Genomic DNA, 17,857 nt, shown 5'->3' with positions numbered 1-17,857 from the left:
AACAGTCGAAAAAATTGGAGATTCATTGAGTATTTCTGAATGTGGCTGGACGACACAATACTGATAGATATGATGTAATTGGACTAAAGGTGTGTTTCAGGATTGTATTTGGTATGGTAGATTATATGTCATAGATTGTGACAGGGCTATTCTCAAACTTGTAAAATGATCTAAGTAATAAATAATATAATATTGAGATTCTGTGTGTAGTTTAAATAAATATGAACCTTAATTAAAATAAACATAAATTTAATTTGTTCAGCCAGACGTCTGTTTGACAGACTCATCCTGCAGCTGTGGCTGTGTTCAACCATTTGTATTTACATTTCCCTTCTCCGATCAGCAACCAGCCAATACTGTATGTGTAAGGTGCAGTTGCGTGATCAGACCATTGCTTCACTGCGACTCTCTTCCTGTTATGCTCAGACTGACAGAGTGTTAATAATCAGGGAATGAATAAAGTGGGACACCGTTGCTGTGGAGCATTTGGTGACATCAACAGCCCACATAGCCCCTGGACAAGGAACATGTGTATGTGTCAAGTCCATTTATATCTATAGTGTCAATAAACAATGTAGGTGCAAGGACACATACACATATAGAGCAGGTACAGACCTGTCCCATTCCCATTGGGGAATTCTGTCATGGTATATACAGAACCAACACAAACAGAAGGAAAACCTCCATTTAACAGGAAGAAACCTGGAGAAGAGGCAGACTCTGGGTGGATCTGGGATGTGAATACATGGGATGGTTCAAACTCACCTGAGCAGCTCTAACTATAAGCATTATCAAAGAGGAACGTTTATGAGAATGAGGTGATCTGTTAATATGATACATGAACTCTGTACAATAAATTGGTCTATCGTGGAGGTTACAGGGAGCCAATGCAGAGAAACTAACAGGACAAATGTGCTTTCTGTCGACTTCGGAGAGTACCTGGAGACTTGTTACGGACAGCCTGATAAAGAAATTGCAATAATCTTGAGTAAAGACAACTCTAAGATTCCAGGGCATGCCATTGAGATTATGGCTAATGTTTGTCTGTTGTGTTTGGGGGCAAGTACAGTCACCTCTGTGTTTTGGAGGTGACTTATTGCTTTAAACAGATTTCTCTAATTAATATATTGTTGTCTGAATGATTATGCAAGTGTATGTGACCCTTCTTGTTACATGAAGAAGGCTCTATGTGTCTTCTTCAATACAAGGTGCATAGTCCTGGTCCATGGACAGAACCTTGTGGAACTCGTTCTCACTGCAGCTGAAGCCAGCATACACTTCTACAGGCTGTCTTGATAAGATAAAGACATCTGCTTGAAATAAATCGTAATTAAAATCCATCCATTATCATAACCCGAGATCGGGTCGTGGAGGTTTACCAGTCACCCCTCTCTCTAGCAACTCATTCCATGTAATTCAGATTACTCAGATTACTTACACTTAAAAATCCTCAGTGATTCATGAAATATTAAGCTTATGGATATACAGTATTTTTAGGGCCCAATGAAGAAATGCTATTTGGAGGTAAAAATCTTTTAAAGTCAGTCAATAAAAACAACAAATACAAGTACTTATTAATTTATTTACACAATTTTAAAATACACAAATACAGTGGTATTACATGTGAGGAGCAAAAGTCGTAAGGTGGGAGTGGAAAAAGAAAGATTTCCCAACGATCTACAGCGAAGAGATGCTTTGTGGGACATGAGCAACCATCTCCACTGCACAGTTAAAAGCAAATTGCACAGGTGGTGACGAAAATAAGAAACTGAGTTAAGCAGACTGACAAAGTAAACTATTATCCCCATTCCCCAGTAAAGTGTACTTGCATTTATCATAGCCATCATCAGTGAGACAAATAAGTTAATCTTTTTTTATTTATTTTTTGGTTTGCTTTACAAGCCCACAGGTGAAGGACATTTTTAAAAAGCTGCCTCAGCAGGAATCTAATGGAGTGAAGCATTACCAGTCCCACCATACACCGTCATCATGATCATCATCCCAAACCTAACAGTTGCTCATTTGGACGTGGTGGACAGAGTAGGCACATCCTATACACAACAGAACATACATGTACAAATTAGCACTACAACCACCCTCCCCTTGAACTACAGAAAATGGCCTACAATACGTTAGGACTAGTCTACCGGATCAAGAGTTTTCTACTTATAAATCTGCAGGATTCATTGGTCACGTCGGTTGGTTCGCTGCTCAAATCAAGTTTCTTCTTTACAGACAGGAGTCGACGAGAAGAGCCACGTTTAGTTCTTGTACCGTTGGGGACTCGACCGCAAACTCCTTTCTCACAACACAGAGTCCGTTGCTCTCCCAGACCTCTTCACCCTTATTTAACCTGATGTTACCACATACTGATCTACTGACTGGAACCTCAGACTGCACAGCCCTCACGTTGATGTCCTGGTCTGAGAAATCATCAGAGCCGAATCAGGGATGGTTTTAATCGCATTCTACTGGTAAAGCTTGATTGCATCGTTTTCAGTCTTGTACCACAACTTCCAACTATTTCTCCTTTTGAAGCAAGGCAGTAACAGTTGCAGCTACTTATGTTTTGACTATTCTGGTAAAAAAATTGGTAAAACGATACATTTTACAAGCTGGTGTTTTGTTGTTGTGCCCAAGAGAGCACCCAAATGATGCCAACTAACTGTGAATGCCCTGAAGCTCAATCTGGGGGACTGTATCTTTGAAACACTCCAGTGATTTAGCATTGCCATTTCGTAATGTTGTGGGTCTTGCAAAAACAGATTAAGAGAAGAAATAGTCAAATCGTCAAAATTGAGATAGCCCAAGTTAACATGGTTGGACATCCAGTAAGACTGGATCCTACTGAAACCATTATGTAACTGCATGGTATTCTATTCCAGAGCATCACAAGACATGTTTACCTCCGCCAAGAAAGTTGTGTTTGCCAGTTTTTTTGTCAGTTTGTTTTTCAGCAGGATTGAGCAGAAACTAATGAACTTAATGAACCCGTTAAGTTTTTCAGCGTTGATCATACTTTATCGTTCCGAGAAAAGACAATTTGACATTTTCATCAAGCAGAGATCTTGATGAAAGAAAATTTAGAGGACTGATATCTATGAAGAGGTCTACTACGGTGCGGCTTGACAGGGTTAAGGAGACTGTTGGTCCTTGGCGGAGGTATGTGCTCTACAAAGTTAAATTCCAGTATAAAATTATTTTCACTGGCCGAGTAGTTATCCTGAACGAGTGTGCCTTTAAATTTGTCAGTTGTTGAGGACATGTCTTTTTCTTAAGTTCTTGTAGTTGAGTTGTGCACTGTGAAACCATGTCATAAAATGGTGTAATGTGTATGGCACATACTCAATGTGAAAGTACTTCGAACAGGATAAGGCTAGAAGTAATGAATGCGGAAATCGGCCGATTCTGGGAAAACTTACTGAAGTGCAGTTTATCGCGTCTTATCGGATTCTCCAAAAACAATCATGCAAATTGATTACAAATTGTATGCGCTGTCCTACTTTTGTAAAGCTGTAAATTGCAGCAAGTATTGTTACATTGGAAAAGACAATATTTTTTATACATATATGTATGTGTGTATATATATATATATATATATATATATATATGAAACACACACATACACACATACCCCGTTGAGCTTGTATAACCCTAAGACAGAACCACACAAACACACAAAAACCACATCACTATGCACAAAAACAACATCTCATCCATTCAGCGTGGACAGATCGACATCCCGACTATTACACTGTTCCATTCACAGCTTTGCCAAGCAGCACGCTGCAGTCACAACCTGAAGACTGAAAGAAAATGTGCTGCATGTGTTCAGATTTAGTACAACATCCTGGTTCCAACGCACCTGAGGAGGACAAAACCACTCATACTCTAGGATCAGATTGGAAAATAGAACATTAACGGGAGCTTTTTTTCCCCATTTTAAAAACACTGGGGGTTAATCTACCTTAAAATTTAAACCTCAAACACCTAAAAAATGAAAAGTAAATGTTAACTTGTGGTATTTAAAGAGTCGGTCAGAGCACAAAAGAGAGCTTAGGCACTGTGCTTCAACACTGCCACGATGGATCATGCGCCTTCTGGATCTTGGATTCAAAAAAGTCCCACAAACTATTTCCAATAAGTAAGAAACTCGCCTTTCTCCATTTTCAAACCCTTGTAAAGTCTGACCAGTGGAGCTGGGGTGAGAGGAAGTTTAATGATAAAGAATAAAAATATGTAAAACCAAAGTTAAAAAAAGAAAAAAACAAACAAACATGATGCCAGAGAAAAGTGAATTGATGGCTTCATCAACAATGAGGGCGAGGAGGGGGAATGTCTCCACGTCTTCCATAAGAGAGGAAGAATGGAGGCTGCGGCTGTTATTTTGCCAAGGTTGTTAAGGCAAACAAACTGTTCTCCACCCGCCTATCTCTCTATCACACACAAACACACTCCTGGTGGTGCGACTCTTCCTCCGTCAAGTGAACAAGAGTGCAGCCAGACTCTTGTGCATTGGTTGGTAGTCCTCCGCGTCATTCAAGAGTCCAGTGTATGTGTAAGTGTGTGAGTGTGTAAGTGTGTCAATGTGTGAGTGTGTGAGTGTGCTGCATGTTGAGGCCTCCATGGTACATGGGTGGATGGTCGGACTTCACCGTGGAGCTGCAGACTGGAGGCCGCTGGGCGTGACCCGGGACAGAGCCTGAGACGACAGATGGAAAATGTAGCCTTAGTTATGACGTTGGCATGAAATATCAATAAAAACTGTGTGGCACAAGAAACAGTTCAACTGACAGCACTCTTAATGTTGGTGCGTTAGATGTGAAGCTCCAGCCCCGAAACGGGTAGAAAAGGAATATTTCTTAAAATGTTAAACTAAACCTTTAACAATGAATAAACTCTTTAGGGCTTTCATAATTATATATACACACACTGTCACGTAATGATATCAACTGATTGTTTCCAATGAAAAACAGAGGGAGTACGTAAAGACTACATCATGTAGTATTCCTCTCAGATGAGGAAATACTGTGTAACCATGGGGATGAGGAGGTATATTTGCACGTTTTTTTTAATATATTGAGAGGGCGTGTTATGCAGGGGTGTTGAGTAAGACAGATATCATTATGTTCACAGTGCTCATCTGGAAGCTTTACTGACAATTATTACATTAAAATAATTATAAAGAAATGGGCCCAATGAGTAAAAGTATAATACCAATGTGTTTTTAATTCCTGCAAAGAATCATTCATTGTTTATGGTTTTTATTTGAACAGTCCTACTGGAAACTGAGCCCTGTGGATTTTAAAAACACCTTAACATGCTTTCAACACCATAAATTAAATTTGCCTGCTGGACTTTGGTCATATTTGAACAGTGATGTTCATTGTTTATTTTCTGTGATATCTGTGAATTGACATTAAATTGACAGTGAATTGCTTAATACCCCGACATTTTCTGGGTTAATATGTACACACGCATGATTTTAACAGTCCTGCATATTAACACATGCAAATGATCTAAATAATTCAGCAGGGCTTTTTATTATTAATGAGCCATGCTGTAATAAACAGCATGCAGCAGCAGAGATTATACAGACAAAAGAAATGACTTTAGTTCAGCAAGGACTCGAAACAGATCAACTCGTTAACAGGCTTTTCTGTCTAAACTGTCACAGGCACATACACCTGAATTTCGGAATTCTTTAAATCATTCAATCCCTTAATCATAATGGGAAAAAACTTTTAATGACGGATGTTAATTATGACATAATCTTGGGACTTGCTTTTCTATTTTTCCTAATGACTGGTTGTTCCCCTTTCAACCACTTGGAGGAGTAGTCTGTCTACAAGAACGCATCACAAAGACAGGCACTGGCATGCAATGCTTTGTGTTTCTACCTTATTATAATATTACAAAAAAATATGAGAGACTAATGATGTTTTCATTTTAAGAAATCAAGAAAATAGGGAACTGATTAATGGCCTTCTAAGAAAATGTCTCTGACCAAGAGGCTGCAAGAAAAAAAGTAGAGAAACCTAATGAAACAGCAGAGTGCTGCTGGGGTGTTTTGTTCATCGTCCAGAGTCACACTACCAGTGTGATGCAGGAGCTGAACTTTAACTCTTCGGTCCGTCTCGCTTATGTTCTTCTGATGTTACAAAACTGATGTTTGGCTGCTTCCTATCTGTGATTCATTTACGATTGCAAAATTAATTTAAAAAAGGGAACAAACATTTTGTACAAGTGAAGTTATTCTAAACACTGTGTAGACACTGTATGTTCCCCTATGGTTCCTCCTTTTTGCATGAATCCATATTTGGCATAGAATATTTTACATTCCTGCTGAGGAGTATGTAGCATGATTTGTAAGAACTAGTATAGATTTTAAAAAGTTATTTTCTGGATGCGTGTATGTGCGTGCTCACATGTGCGTGTGTATCGATTACCTGTGAGGTGGACATACGGGATGTGTCCTGGCGCCCCGTCAAGTCTGAGGAGGAGATGTTGACGGGCGCTCCGCGATGAAGACGCATGCTCACTTTCCTCTCTTTCTCCAAACCTGAGAGACAGAGTGGTCTGATTATTATCATCAGGGGAGGGAAAAGCCTCGAGTGCGGTGGCTTAGTGACCGTGCATTAATGCCTTTAAATAAACTCAGTCAGAAATAAAGAAAAGAGAGGGGTAGCTGAAAGTGAAGTTGCACAAACAGATAATAAGATATAAAGAGACACTTGACTTGTAGTGTAAGTGCTGCTTAAGAATACAGAGCACCAATCAGAGAAAGAAACTAATCACAAATAACTTGTGTGTGTAAGCACTGACCTGTGTGTGAGGTTGGGTTCAGCGGGGAGGGGGCTGCGACGTCCTGAGTTGCCCTGGCTCTTCCTGAGGCTGATGCCATGCCCCTGGCTCCAGGGTTCCTACTATGCCTCAGCCTCTCTTCCCGCTCTCGACGCTCCCTCTCTGCGTCCTCCACAGCCCGGTTGGCCCCCTGACACATCAGAACACAGTTATAAGTCTGAGACAGGGTCACTCTATCACTCAACACACATCTGGGGCCTACTCCAATGAGCCAATGTTTTGCTTTACAGCAGCCTTCTGACAAAGTCAAGTCAGGTATTTAGTTTTTTGTAAACATCAGCAGGAATGCTGTTGTTCTAGTTCCAAACTAGATCACATGACAAACAATCAACTGCGAACCATCTACAAATGAAAACCATGCAGTGACTTAAAGGGATAGTTCCCCGAAATGTTTTAATTCACTCATTATCTACTCGCCACTATGCAGATGGTGAGTAGATAATGAGGGAATTTTCCTTTTTCAGTGACCCTTTAGGTCAGAGAGTGAAAGAAATCCCATCAATATGTTAACTACTTACAAATTTGAGCATGTTCCAGTCGAAGACGTAGTCGTAAGAGAAGCCCTGGCGGTGGAAGAGGTTCCTGAAGAGCTGGCGGAGATACGAGTAGTCTGGTTTGTCGTCAAACCGCAGTGAACGGCAGAAGTTCAAGTAGGTGGCAAACTCAGCTGCGGAGACATAGAGGATGACATCGTTCAAAAACAGATAACACTCCACACGGACTTCCTGGTACAAAAGCAGTACTATGTCTGAAGCTCTAAAAAATGAAGGGGCACGATCAGAAAAATTCCTATTAAAAGTCATGAAAGGTGCGAAGAAGGGTCAAACATACATGGGTAGCCTTTGCAGAGGACCTCAATGGGTGTGGACATTTTCTTCTCACTGATGCGTTCATACTTCTGCCTCTTGGTGGCTGCTTTGAGACCTTGCCAGGGCAGTGAGCCCAGGTTGAAGTACATCAGGACGTATCCCAGGGACTCCAAGTCGTCCCGTCTGGACTGTTCTGTAGACGGATGGAGAGCGACAAGGGAGAGTCATATCATGGTTTCAACGAGTGATTTAGCCAATCATGGCAGAAGTCAGCAGATGTGTCTCACCAATGCCCAGATGGGTGTTTATAGAGGCGTAGCGGGCTGTGCCGGTCAGGTTCTTGTTCTCGCGGTAAGGGATGTGCTGGTGCGTGCGGGCATCACGGTATTTCTTAGCCAGGCCGAAGTCGATGATGTAGACCAGGTTGCCCTTCTTACCGAGCCCCATCAGAAAGTTGTCTGGCTTCACATCTCTGTGGATGAAGTTCTTGGAGTGGATGTATTCGATGCGGCTGATCTAGAGAACAGGATTTGATGTCAGGGTTAACAGAGTTCTGATGTGAAATACATTTGAACTGAAAAAAACCTTGGGACTTTGGACCATGTTTGGCCAATCCAGAGCTGCGTGGTGGATTTGCAATAGGGCTGTCAGTTTTGACAATCTAATTTCTTCAAGTTGCCAATACCAGCATAGCTTAACCAGGCCTCTTAGAGTTTTGCTGTCCAGGTAAACGCCGGATGTGCAATACTTTGATAAATGTGGTCTTTTGTATGATGAATAATACCATAATTCCCATAATGTACAATACTTTCATCTTTTTGTGATGTGTCAGGAGGTATAATCAGTGTAGTAAAATATTGATCCTACATCAGTGTTTATAAGTGTAGGGATGTACGTGAATATGGATCATGCCTGTTTTTTTAAACAGTCTCCTCATGTGACTTCTTCCACGCCTATACCCGTTGATCTTTTGTTTGATATGCATTTTAGGAGACAATTATTTATAAAAATACATTTGTTTGCTTATCGTTTCAATTTTTAAGCCTCCAGTACAATACTTTAACATCTGCAACTCTGCTTGTCCCATGTATCATGTTGCAAGGACGTGAAAAATTCCTGTAGAATGTTACAGAAGATGAGGAATATTGTGAGTGAGACAAGCCTCCACATTAACCAACACATCAGGAAACCCTCTTGCCGTCTTCTCCTCTCTGGTACTCACCATCTGGTCGGCCAGCAGCAGGACTGTCTTGAGGCTGAACTTGCGGGAGCAGAAGTTGAACAGATCCTCCAGACTGGGCCCCAGCAACTCCATTACCATCACATTGTAGTCACCCTCAGCCCCGCACCACTTTATCGTTGGAATACCCACTGTAGGACAAGAGGGAGCGGAAAACAGAAAGTGGTTACATTTGGTTAATCTTTATAAGTCCTCTGTTTAAATTAACAAAACACATTCAGTTTTTTAAAATTGGCAGTAATCAGAAATTGTGTCTTCTTAATTTCAAGTAAATAGTTCTTCCTGCGTGTCTGCAGAAGCATGACGACACCAGGAGTCTCCACAGGTGGCAAAGGAGAACAGAAGATCCAATAATCACACACACACGCGCTCACACACACACGCGCTCACACACACACGCACGCGCGCACACACACGCACACACACGCACACACGCACGAGGCCCAGCTGGTTTAGGAGTAGCTGGTAATTAGCTGACGCTGCCAAGACGAAGAGGGCATATGGCATTTCCTTCTACAGGCAGACAGCAACAAAATGCTGCTGCTCAGCACCTCTCACTGCACTACACACAGACACTGTGCACCAGCTATTTATATACATATGAACCAAAATACATCCATCTGTCTGGGTCAGCCATCATCTCCCAATAGATCTTCCCATGCTGGAACAAAAATACAGTTGCATGCGTGTGCACAGTAGTCCTTACAAAGAGAAACCACCTCTTCTACATCAACATGCTCTGGGGAGTGTTTAAGTCCACAAAACACTTTAGGAGTTTCAGGGGTAATGAGTGTTTAGTCCAGACCACCTCGTCTTCAAAAGTAACAAAAGGAAAAAAGATAACATGCCTCCATTGTGCTCATGTGGTTTCATCCAAGTGTCCGCAAGCCCCAGCATTCATACTTGACCCGAAACGAGCAAGTTTAAACTGCGTATTAACCCTAATGCCCACTACCGGAAGCAGCCAAGCTAGAGGATGTAGCCACAGTGTGACCAAGGGCCAGTGAACGCACCTCATAGGAAGATATTGAGGGAATTTAAATTTTTCCGTGAACTATCCCTTTAAAGACAAAAGAACTATAATGGGACAGAATACATGAAACCTTCTTAGGAGATCTTCTGCCCACTGCATTCCATCTTGAATTTGTCAAAGTTGACTAAACCTTGACTGAGGCTAAATTCATGTGAATCAATTGTGGTCCTACTTCAGAATTTTCTTAAACAAAGACTAAAGTAAATGCTGCTCAGTTTGACAACTGCAGGGTTACCTTTACATATGGAATGGTAGAAACAAACTTTTGAAAGCAATGATGCAGACAAACATGCTTGCATCCTGATTGAGTATTTTCAATCACAATCCATTACTTTATATTATATCATGTGACCCTTTTCTGGAAGCAAACAAACAGACAAATGGAATCAGCCTCTGAAGTCGTGAATGCAACACAGATAACAAATAAGTGTTGCTGACCTTGTTTACCTTGCTAGCTGTTGAGCCAGTAACATTCATCATTTTATAATTATACAATTGCAGGTGAGTCATTAAGAAAGCAATCTGTAAGAATGCCTTTGGGCACAAAAACTTTCATCACAGCAAGTCTATCTGAGGCCTTCATATTGACTGAGATTATTTCTAAAACGGTACTTAAAATGACTTGGTTTTCAAACCAAAGTGGATAACAGTATACAAGATCTCATGTTTCAGTTCATTATGAAACAGTAGTGGGACCAACTAGGGAAACAAGTGTAAACATGCCCTTAGCCTGAACAAATAATTGCATTTGGGTATTAACTGTTTTTACATTATAAATAAGCTGTGTTCTGCATGTCCCCATTTCATATAGATGTCATGCTCACTATCAAACCACATCTCCTGTTGCAGTTTTCCCCGAGGTTCTACACTGACCTCATACAGGGCGTTGCTGGAATCCAAACGATTTCGGTGGAAAAACAAAGAAGATCTTGTAGCGATAGAGAACTCTAAATCACTGCCAACAACTACCTCAAGTTAGTTACCTCAATATGTTCAGTGGCAACAAACTTCTATAGTTTACTAATGATTATCAATGACGGATGGATGTTGGCTTACGTTTTACACTGCTTGTGAGGAAGTGTGGAGTTCTTAGTTCATAAAAACAACGTGTCAGGATGTGTTACAGTATAAATTACCTCCACCCTGCATCATCTTGTAGATTTTGCTCTCTATGTGGAGCTGTGGGTGTTTGGTCTTCACACATTCCAGTTTGATAGCGACCTCCTCCCCAACTGAGATGTCAGTACCTAGACAAAGACACAGACAGGCATATTTAGTATATTTATCATTGCATATAATAAATAGAATGTAGGTATGTTACATATTCCGAACAGCAGCACGGGAAAGCCAGGGGAGCACTGTAGTAGGTCAGTAATTTGATAAATATTAAGACTTTGTCAACACTTTGTATTAGGCTGCCTCTCACAGAAATAAACACATACAAATCAATTGGGTGGGGATTGAAGTGGTGAAGGGTGCACAGGCATATATGGTGGTTAACACAGCACAACCAGCCAAAATAGAAGAGGATATCAACAATGTGCACTATATGTAACGTGCTCTTCTTTCGTGTATCAACTTGCATGTGCAGCCCAAATTCCTCACAGCTGTCATTACAATTTCATCCAAGCGGATTTGGTGAATTGTCTGTCTGACCCTCCACACACACAGCAACTGGACACTAGGTTACGTAATTGCATTACATGCACACTAGCATAAACGCACACTCAGAGCAGCCGTTTATCATGTAGGCTAACAGCAGCACCAGTGGAGCATCATTGATTTCTCTGTATGATGTAATCTAGGTGGGCTAGGCTGCACTGATCAGGGCAGGGCATGAAATTAGGACCATGACCCCCAACTAACTGATCAGTGTTCCAGCTTCAGCTATCGAGCTCTGTACACAGGCACAATCAAATAATGCACACAAGTTTTTGTATATCAACAGAGAATCTCTCTTTTTCGTGAATGCTGCTGCTGGCAAAACATGTTAGGACGCATCCCTCAACACTGGTTCAACATGAAGAAATAATAATGAAACAATATGAGCACAAAATTAAGTCTCTAATTAAAGTAATTCTGAAACGTCACTTGGAGATTCACATCACAGATCTGGGCAGCCTGTCAAGACGGATGCTGTGATGTAAAACAAGTAGGACCAGGCACAGAATGCCAACAATCCCCTTTCCAAATACTGCAACAGCATACTGAGAGAGGTATGAGCCAGCAGATGCAACATATTATTAACTTTTTTTGTGTTGAACCTGAACTGCAAGACCCACGGTTCAGGGAGTATTTCTGAAATGTTACCTAATCAGTTTTCCTTAATTAGGTCTGGCCAATGTCCATAAAATTGAAATCTGGACATGTTTCAGAGTTTGCCTCTCATATGAATAACGTAGCAGAAGATTGTACAAACTTCTGTCACCTTCCTATCCGTGTATGGCTCCTCTATTTCATCCTAAGGCATTTGTAAATTATAATTTGTTTTGCATAGGTGGGGTGTTAATAACATCCGCCCAATCACTTACAGAGATGTTTCCAGTATTTTTCCTATTGTATTCTCAGTTAAACATTTTCTAGGCATCTTACTCTGGGGCTGGTAGGGAAAGTTCTGGAAAACGTGCAGAACAGCTGACTCAAACATTTGCATTCTTACATACAGCCCCTCCAGAAAATTGCAGGGAAATGTCTGGACTTCAGAGCATGTCTGAAAGCATCATAACTGTGAGAAGATAAGAAAAACTACTGAATGAGCCCTTTGCTCCAGAAACAAACCCTGGGAATCGGTTGGATGAGATGACGTTGACATAACCACACCATAACTTCACACAACATCAAACCACAAAGCTCCACAAGTAGAAGAAGTGAAAGGCAGCACGAAGATGCCTCACGAAAACTGAGTCACCAGCAGTATAAGTCTGAGCATGTCTTAAGTCAATGTTATTTTAACAGCCCCTGAACAACTTCACTGTAAGCCTTATTTGCATAATTGGACCCATCCCTGTTAGCATACACTGCTGCAAGCATTTCAGTTTCTGAGATACAGTTTGACACTGCAACTGTTAAAACAAATTCACTCTTTGTTCAACACACTTGAGGCTTTAACATATTTAGTTTGAAACCAAATGATCAGACATTAAAGTGTATCTGCTCTTTCTATACCGACGTTTATCTACTCATTGCACTGTGGAAAACACAGTCAGGTTAAAGCCATTTGTCGTTGGCTCTGCCAGTGCTGTTGAAATGGTATGACATGTATGAGAAGCAGGGTTAGGAATCAATTAAAAATGTTTACACAAATAACCGAAGAGTCTGCAGTGATAAATAGTGATGCTTTGTTATTCCTTAGTTGTTGTTTTTTTACCAAATATAATATATCTAACCAAAGCAAATACAATATGTTAATTGTTGAACTACAAACGGTACTGGAATGTGGATTTGAGTGGACGGAATCAGAGAAAATGCTTCCAACGGTTTCCAGTATTTAGTTTAGGCTCACAAGTGCTGATAGTTGGTTAATTATTCAATTAACCAATAATTGACAGCAATTTTTTACAACAGATTTTTCAAACAAACCTGTTTAACATTTGATGGTTCTAAGTTCTCAAGTGTCAATCTGCTCTTGCTTGTCTCAAATTGGATTCCTAGGTTGGAAGGTTGTTGGGACAGAAAAGGGAGAAAATGGCACAGACATGTTAACCGTTTGTGTTTGATAGATCAAACAAGATCAGTGGATTAAAAATAATAATGAAATTAATTGTTATATGCAGCTCTAAAGCTAACCAGCTGTAAGATTGATATATAACATAGTAGTGGAAACTATCAAAATGCATAGCATACAAAATTAGCCAAAAACTTGCAATGCCACAAGAGGGAAGGTAAGTGGGATGCATTGGTTTTACTCAAGTGTTGGGAATAATCCAGTTTAGGGGGTTTGGACAGAGATAAAAACCAGCGTTCAGATTTCTGCAGCTTGTTTTAACATCACTCATTAGATCAGACCAGATGAAGCAACAGACGACTGAACAGCAGAATTTTGAGGAAACACATCCTGACTCAACCACGTGACTAACTGCTTACGCACACTGGAGCGAAACTTAGTCATTACAGTCTTGTAAAAACCTTGGAGATTACTAGCTATTCTACTAGTTTGGTTTATTTGAAGGGCCCAATATGAACCCTGTCACAGCACACAGAGTAGAAGGATTCATTCCAAGAGCTGAGCTCATCATCCTGCCTGCCAATAACACACCACCACTCTCACCAATACAAGCACAACCTGCCACTAAGCCAGCCCGACACACCAAGCTGCTCACACGTCACTGTTATAAGCGTGTTCACACACACATTGCGTGGGATATAAACGTGTTCTGTGAAACCGAACATTTATCAGAGAGTGTCAAACTTTAATTTTCTTTGGACGTTCGCACTGTCATATCTTCCCTGAGATTGACCTTTGCTATAATTATGTATCTTGCATATTAATTGTAAAAAAAAAGGTGTACTCTGAGCACATTGTACTGTGACCCCAGCACAGGATGGGTCAGGCACTTCGATTTGAAAGGACCACGCTCTGTTCTGGCTTGTTTACAACGTTGCATAACCTTGGTCCCAGCCGCTTGGAGGGGAGAGGACATGGAGTAAAGACAAAACACAAAGTGATTATGTAAGCAGCTGGCAGCTCTCCCTGTCAATCCAAACAACAGGTCATGTGGAAGACAAACTGGATCCAACTAATGCTTTAATCAACTTTTCCTCTGCTCGTGTTTTGAAAAGAAACACAATAGTGTACCATGTTACCCAGAGGAGTTTCTGATCAATTGGTACAACTTCATGCTTGTATTGCTCAAATAAAACACATCCAATATATAGATGTGGGTAGGAACCTAACTAACCTAATTTCTTTAAAAGGCAAAAAAACAAACAAACTCACAAATAACTGACAAACTAGCCTCCCTGGAGTAAGGTATAAAGTTGATCCTCAACAGACACCAGGAAGCCAAAGTTGTTAACTGCCCAAACACTTCCTCCCATGTAGGGGGAACTGAAGTTTGACCATACAAACTAATGCAAACCAAAGTGTTAATGTATAAACTAAAAATCCAAGTGTTCAGAATTCTAACCGCCAATGTTTTACATTTTGCTGAACAAAATAAGGTGGTCCACCCCTCAATGCTAACAACCATATAGTTCCCCTATGGTACAGATGGAAAATATAAACAAACATCTATATTTCATTTTTTTTATGATATTTAAGTCAGTGTCAAAAGCCTGAGCTGGGAATTGCCTTCTACAGGTTAATTAGATGTCAGTGATGAAGTGTTCAGTGCACAGCCTGTAGAAGCTCTTCATTTATTAACAATGTCCCTTCTCTCCTATTGTTCAGATGACCAAGGCTTAAGCTTAGAAATGTGATCAGCTGTTCTCAACCACTGTTACCAGGAGCTGTGGACCTCCATTCTGATGACCCCATAGGATGCATTGAATAAAAGGTGGCAGGGCTCAGTCAGGTAGATGTGCATGTTCTGATTAGATCACTTCTGATTGTTTTTTTTACAGCCACATTTTCACCTTAAAATGCAGAGCTCAGTTAACATGCAATTCTCATGATAATCCGTGTCCAACATCGGTACAAACTCGTACTGAGACCTTCAGTAAGAGTCGGCACATCCAATCAGTCATTACATATACCACAGATTGAATAGCGGACAGCCGTAGGCCCTTTGTAGATAAACACGAATTTATGAGCAGGCACTGAAAAAGGAGCCAGAGAGCTTCATTTGTTCAAATAATTGAATTGAAAAAGGACCCAAAGCGAGCCCAGTGGACAGTCTCATTTGTTTAAAACCATGTTCATTTTAGAGGAAACTCTCAAAAGGTCGACATTAATCTGTGGGAACTTCCTGAAACCTCTATATGAAATACTCCTTTATGTGAACGGTCCTACTCGAAGCAGAAGATCGGGAAGTCAAGCGGCCTGTTGTATTCATAGATCAGCTTGAGCAGCTCCATGTTATTTCAGACTCGAGCAGTAAATAGCAAAGCCTGTGTCCTGCTCGGTTCTTCTGTTTCTGGACTGCTGCTGCCTGACGGTGATTAAAGGCAGAGAGAGACGAGAGTCTCATATTAGCTAGTTAATAGCTGATAAAGGGATTAGCTCCACAGCAGCCGTCAGCTCCCATACAGGTCGTTACCAACGCTTCCTTTGGACACTTGTTATGACGGACACAGAATAGAGTAGAGTATAGCACAATGGACAAAGACACCTCTTATTGATATTTAAAACAGCACACTTTTCGTTACAGCTGGATGCTAACTTGGTAGCTTAGCATCAAACAGCTGATCGACAGCAGCGTCTTTTGGGAGAAACCAGGGAAACCAGGAAACGGTCAGAGCTCCGAGCTGCTGCTGGAAAATGACACAAACAGCAACAGGACCTCAGGTGTGTTAGGACAACGACTCACCCAGGTATATGTCTCCGAATGACCCGCTTCCGATTTTCCTGCCCAGTCTGTATCGGTTTCCTACTCTCAACTCCATGGTGGGGGCAGCTGTGGTCGGCTAGCAAGCTCACTCGCTAGCTCGAAAGGTGAAAAGAAAATGTTGAGGTTGAACGCCCCGGTGTCTAAAAGCAGAACAGGCCGAACTGAGCGGCTCCTCGACAGATCCGCTGTCTTCTCTGGGTTGTCTCCGGGTAGGCTCCGCTCCCGCAGTCTTTCGCCACTTGTTTTAAAATGCTGCGAGAGTCCTCTGGCGGTAATACGGGGCTTGTTGGAAAGGTCGAGGTGTGAACTTGATGCTCCCGGTGGTTTGGACACGATTGGACGTTAAATGTCCGCGGATGAAGACGGATTTTGAGGCGCTACGGTTCAGGGCTGGGCTCGAACAGTCTCCCTTTTGATGCTGCCTCTTCTCCCTGTCAGCGTCCTGATCATCCGCCGTCTGCGTCAACGTCACTTCCGTGCTCCGTGACGCCTGTGCCAAAGAGCCTTTTACCGTAGAGCTGCCGACAGACACCGGCGTCAGTAACAGCACAGTGTTTCCAAGAAAGAGAGAACTTTCACTGTATCTACCCAACGACCTACCCATCTACTACCTACCTACATACTTAGTTCAAAAGCTGAACGCACATTTTGTATATATTCCATATTTTATTTTAGTTAAAATTATATTTCTACTCTTGCATTGAGCTATTGTAACAAAGACAATTTCCCTGTGGGATCAATAAAGTATTTCTGAGTCTGATTCTGATAAACAATGGTACCTCATTTGTTCAGTCTGACTTTAAAATGCTCTTTTTCACATGCTGCTATTAAAGTAAACATCTGTGCACTGTAACCTCAGCTACTGGTGGACATGAATTAGTGCCGTATACATACGAGGGATGTTCTCCATCTTGTCCTATGTTCTAAAAAGGGACAGTGTTTAGTTTAAAAAGGCATAGAGGTAATGATGTCTGATATACTGACGGGTCACATGGCTTTCATAGTTCTGCCATACGGGCCAGTAGCCAGTCAGATTAAAATTTAGCCTCAGCGTACCCTGTATAGTTGATCACAAGGCCAAAACCCTTGATGACACTAAAGTGCAAAACCAAACTCCTTTTAGAAGTTCTGATAATAAAATAAATATGTATAAAATAGGCCAGCACCTGTGGCGTGTTGATTTGCTTTTGCCTCAAAGCATGTCTCCCGGTTCGAATCCCTGCACTTCTGGTGTTTGCAGGGGTTTTCTCTGTGTTCTCTAGCTTCCTCCCACAGTCCAAATACATGCAGATTTTGGTTAGGTTAATTGGAGACTGTAAATTAATTGTAGGTGTGAATGTTTGTGTCTGTATGATGACGCTGTGATACAGTGGTAACCTGTCCTGGTTGAACATAGCAAATGAAGCTCACATTGTATTTTGCC

General features: G+C 41.3%; 1 protein-coding gene across 1 annotated transcript; it reads right to left on the bottom strand.

Moving 5' to 3' along the window:
* Positions 1-1,562: 1,562 nt before the first annotated feature.
* On the bottom strand, positions 1,563-17,067 carry csnk1da (casein kinase 1, delta a). Its single transcript, XM_062407420.1, has 9 exons — positions 16,414-17,067; positions 11,083-11,193; positions 8,896-9,044; positions 7,961-8,189; positions 7,696-7,866; positions 7,383-7,531; positions 6,826-6,994; positions 6,450-6,562; positions 1,563-4,702 (listed from the first exon to the last, which is right to left on the bottom strand). The coding sequence occupies exons 1-9, from the start codon at positions 16,487-16,489 to the stop codon at positions 4,652-4,654; spliced, it is 1,218 nt and encodes a 405-aa protein (XP_062263404.1). The 5' UTR covers positions 16,490-17,067; the 3' UTR covers positions 1,563-4,651.
* Positions 17,068-17,857: the final 790 nt, after the last annotated feature.

Source organism: Platichthys flesus, chromosome 16, assembly GCF_949316205.1.
Source record: "Platichthys flesus chromosome 16, fPlaFle2.1, whole genome shotgun sequence".
Taxonomy (NCBI): Eukaryota; Metazoa; Chordata; class Actinopteri; order Pleuronectiformes; family Pleuronectidae; genus Platichthys; species Platichthys flesus.
Note: the sequence above shows the minus strand (reverse complement) of the source record. Positions and strands in the feature narration are given on the sequence as shown.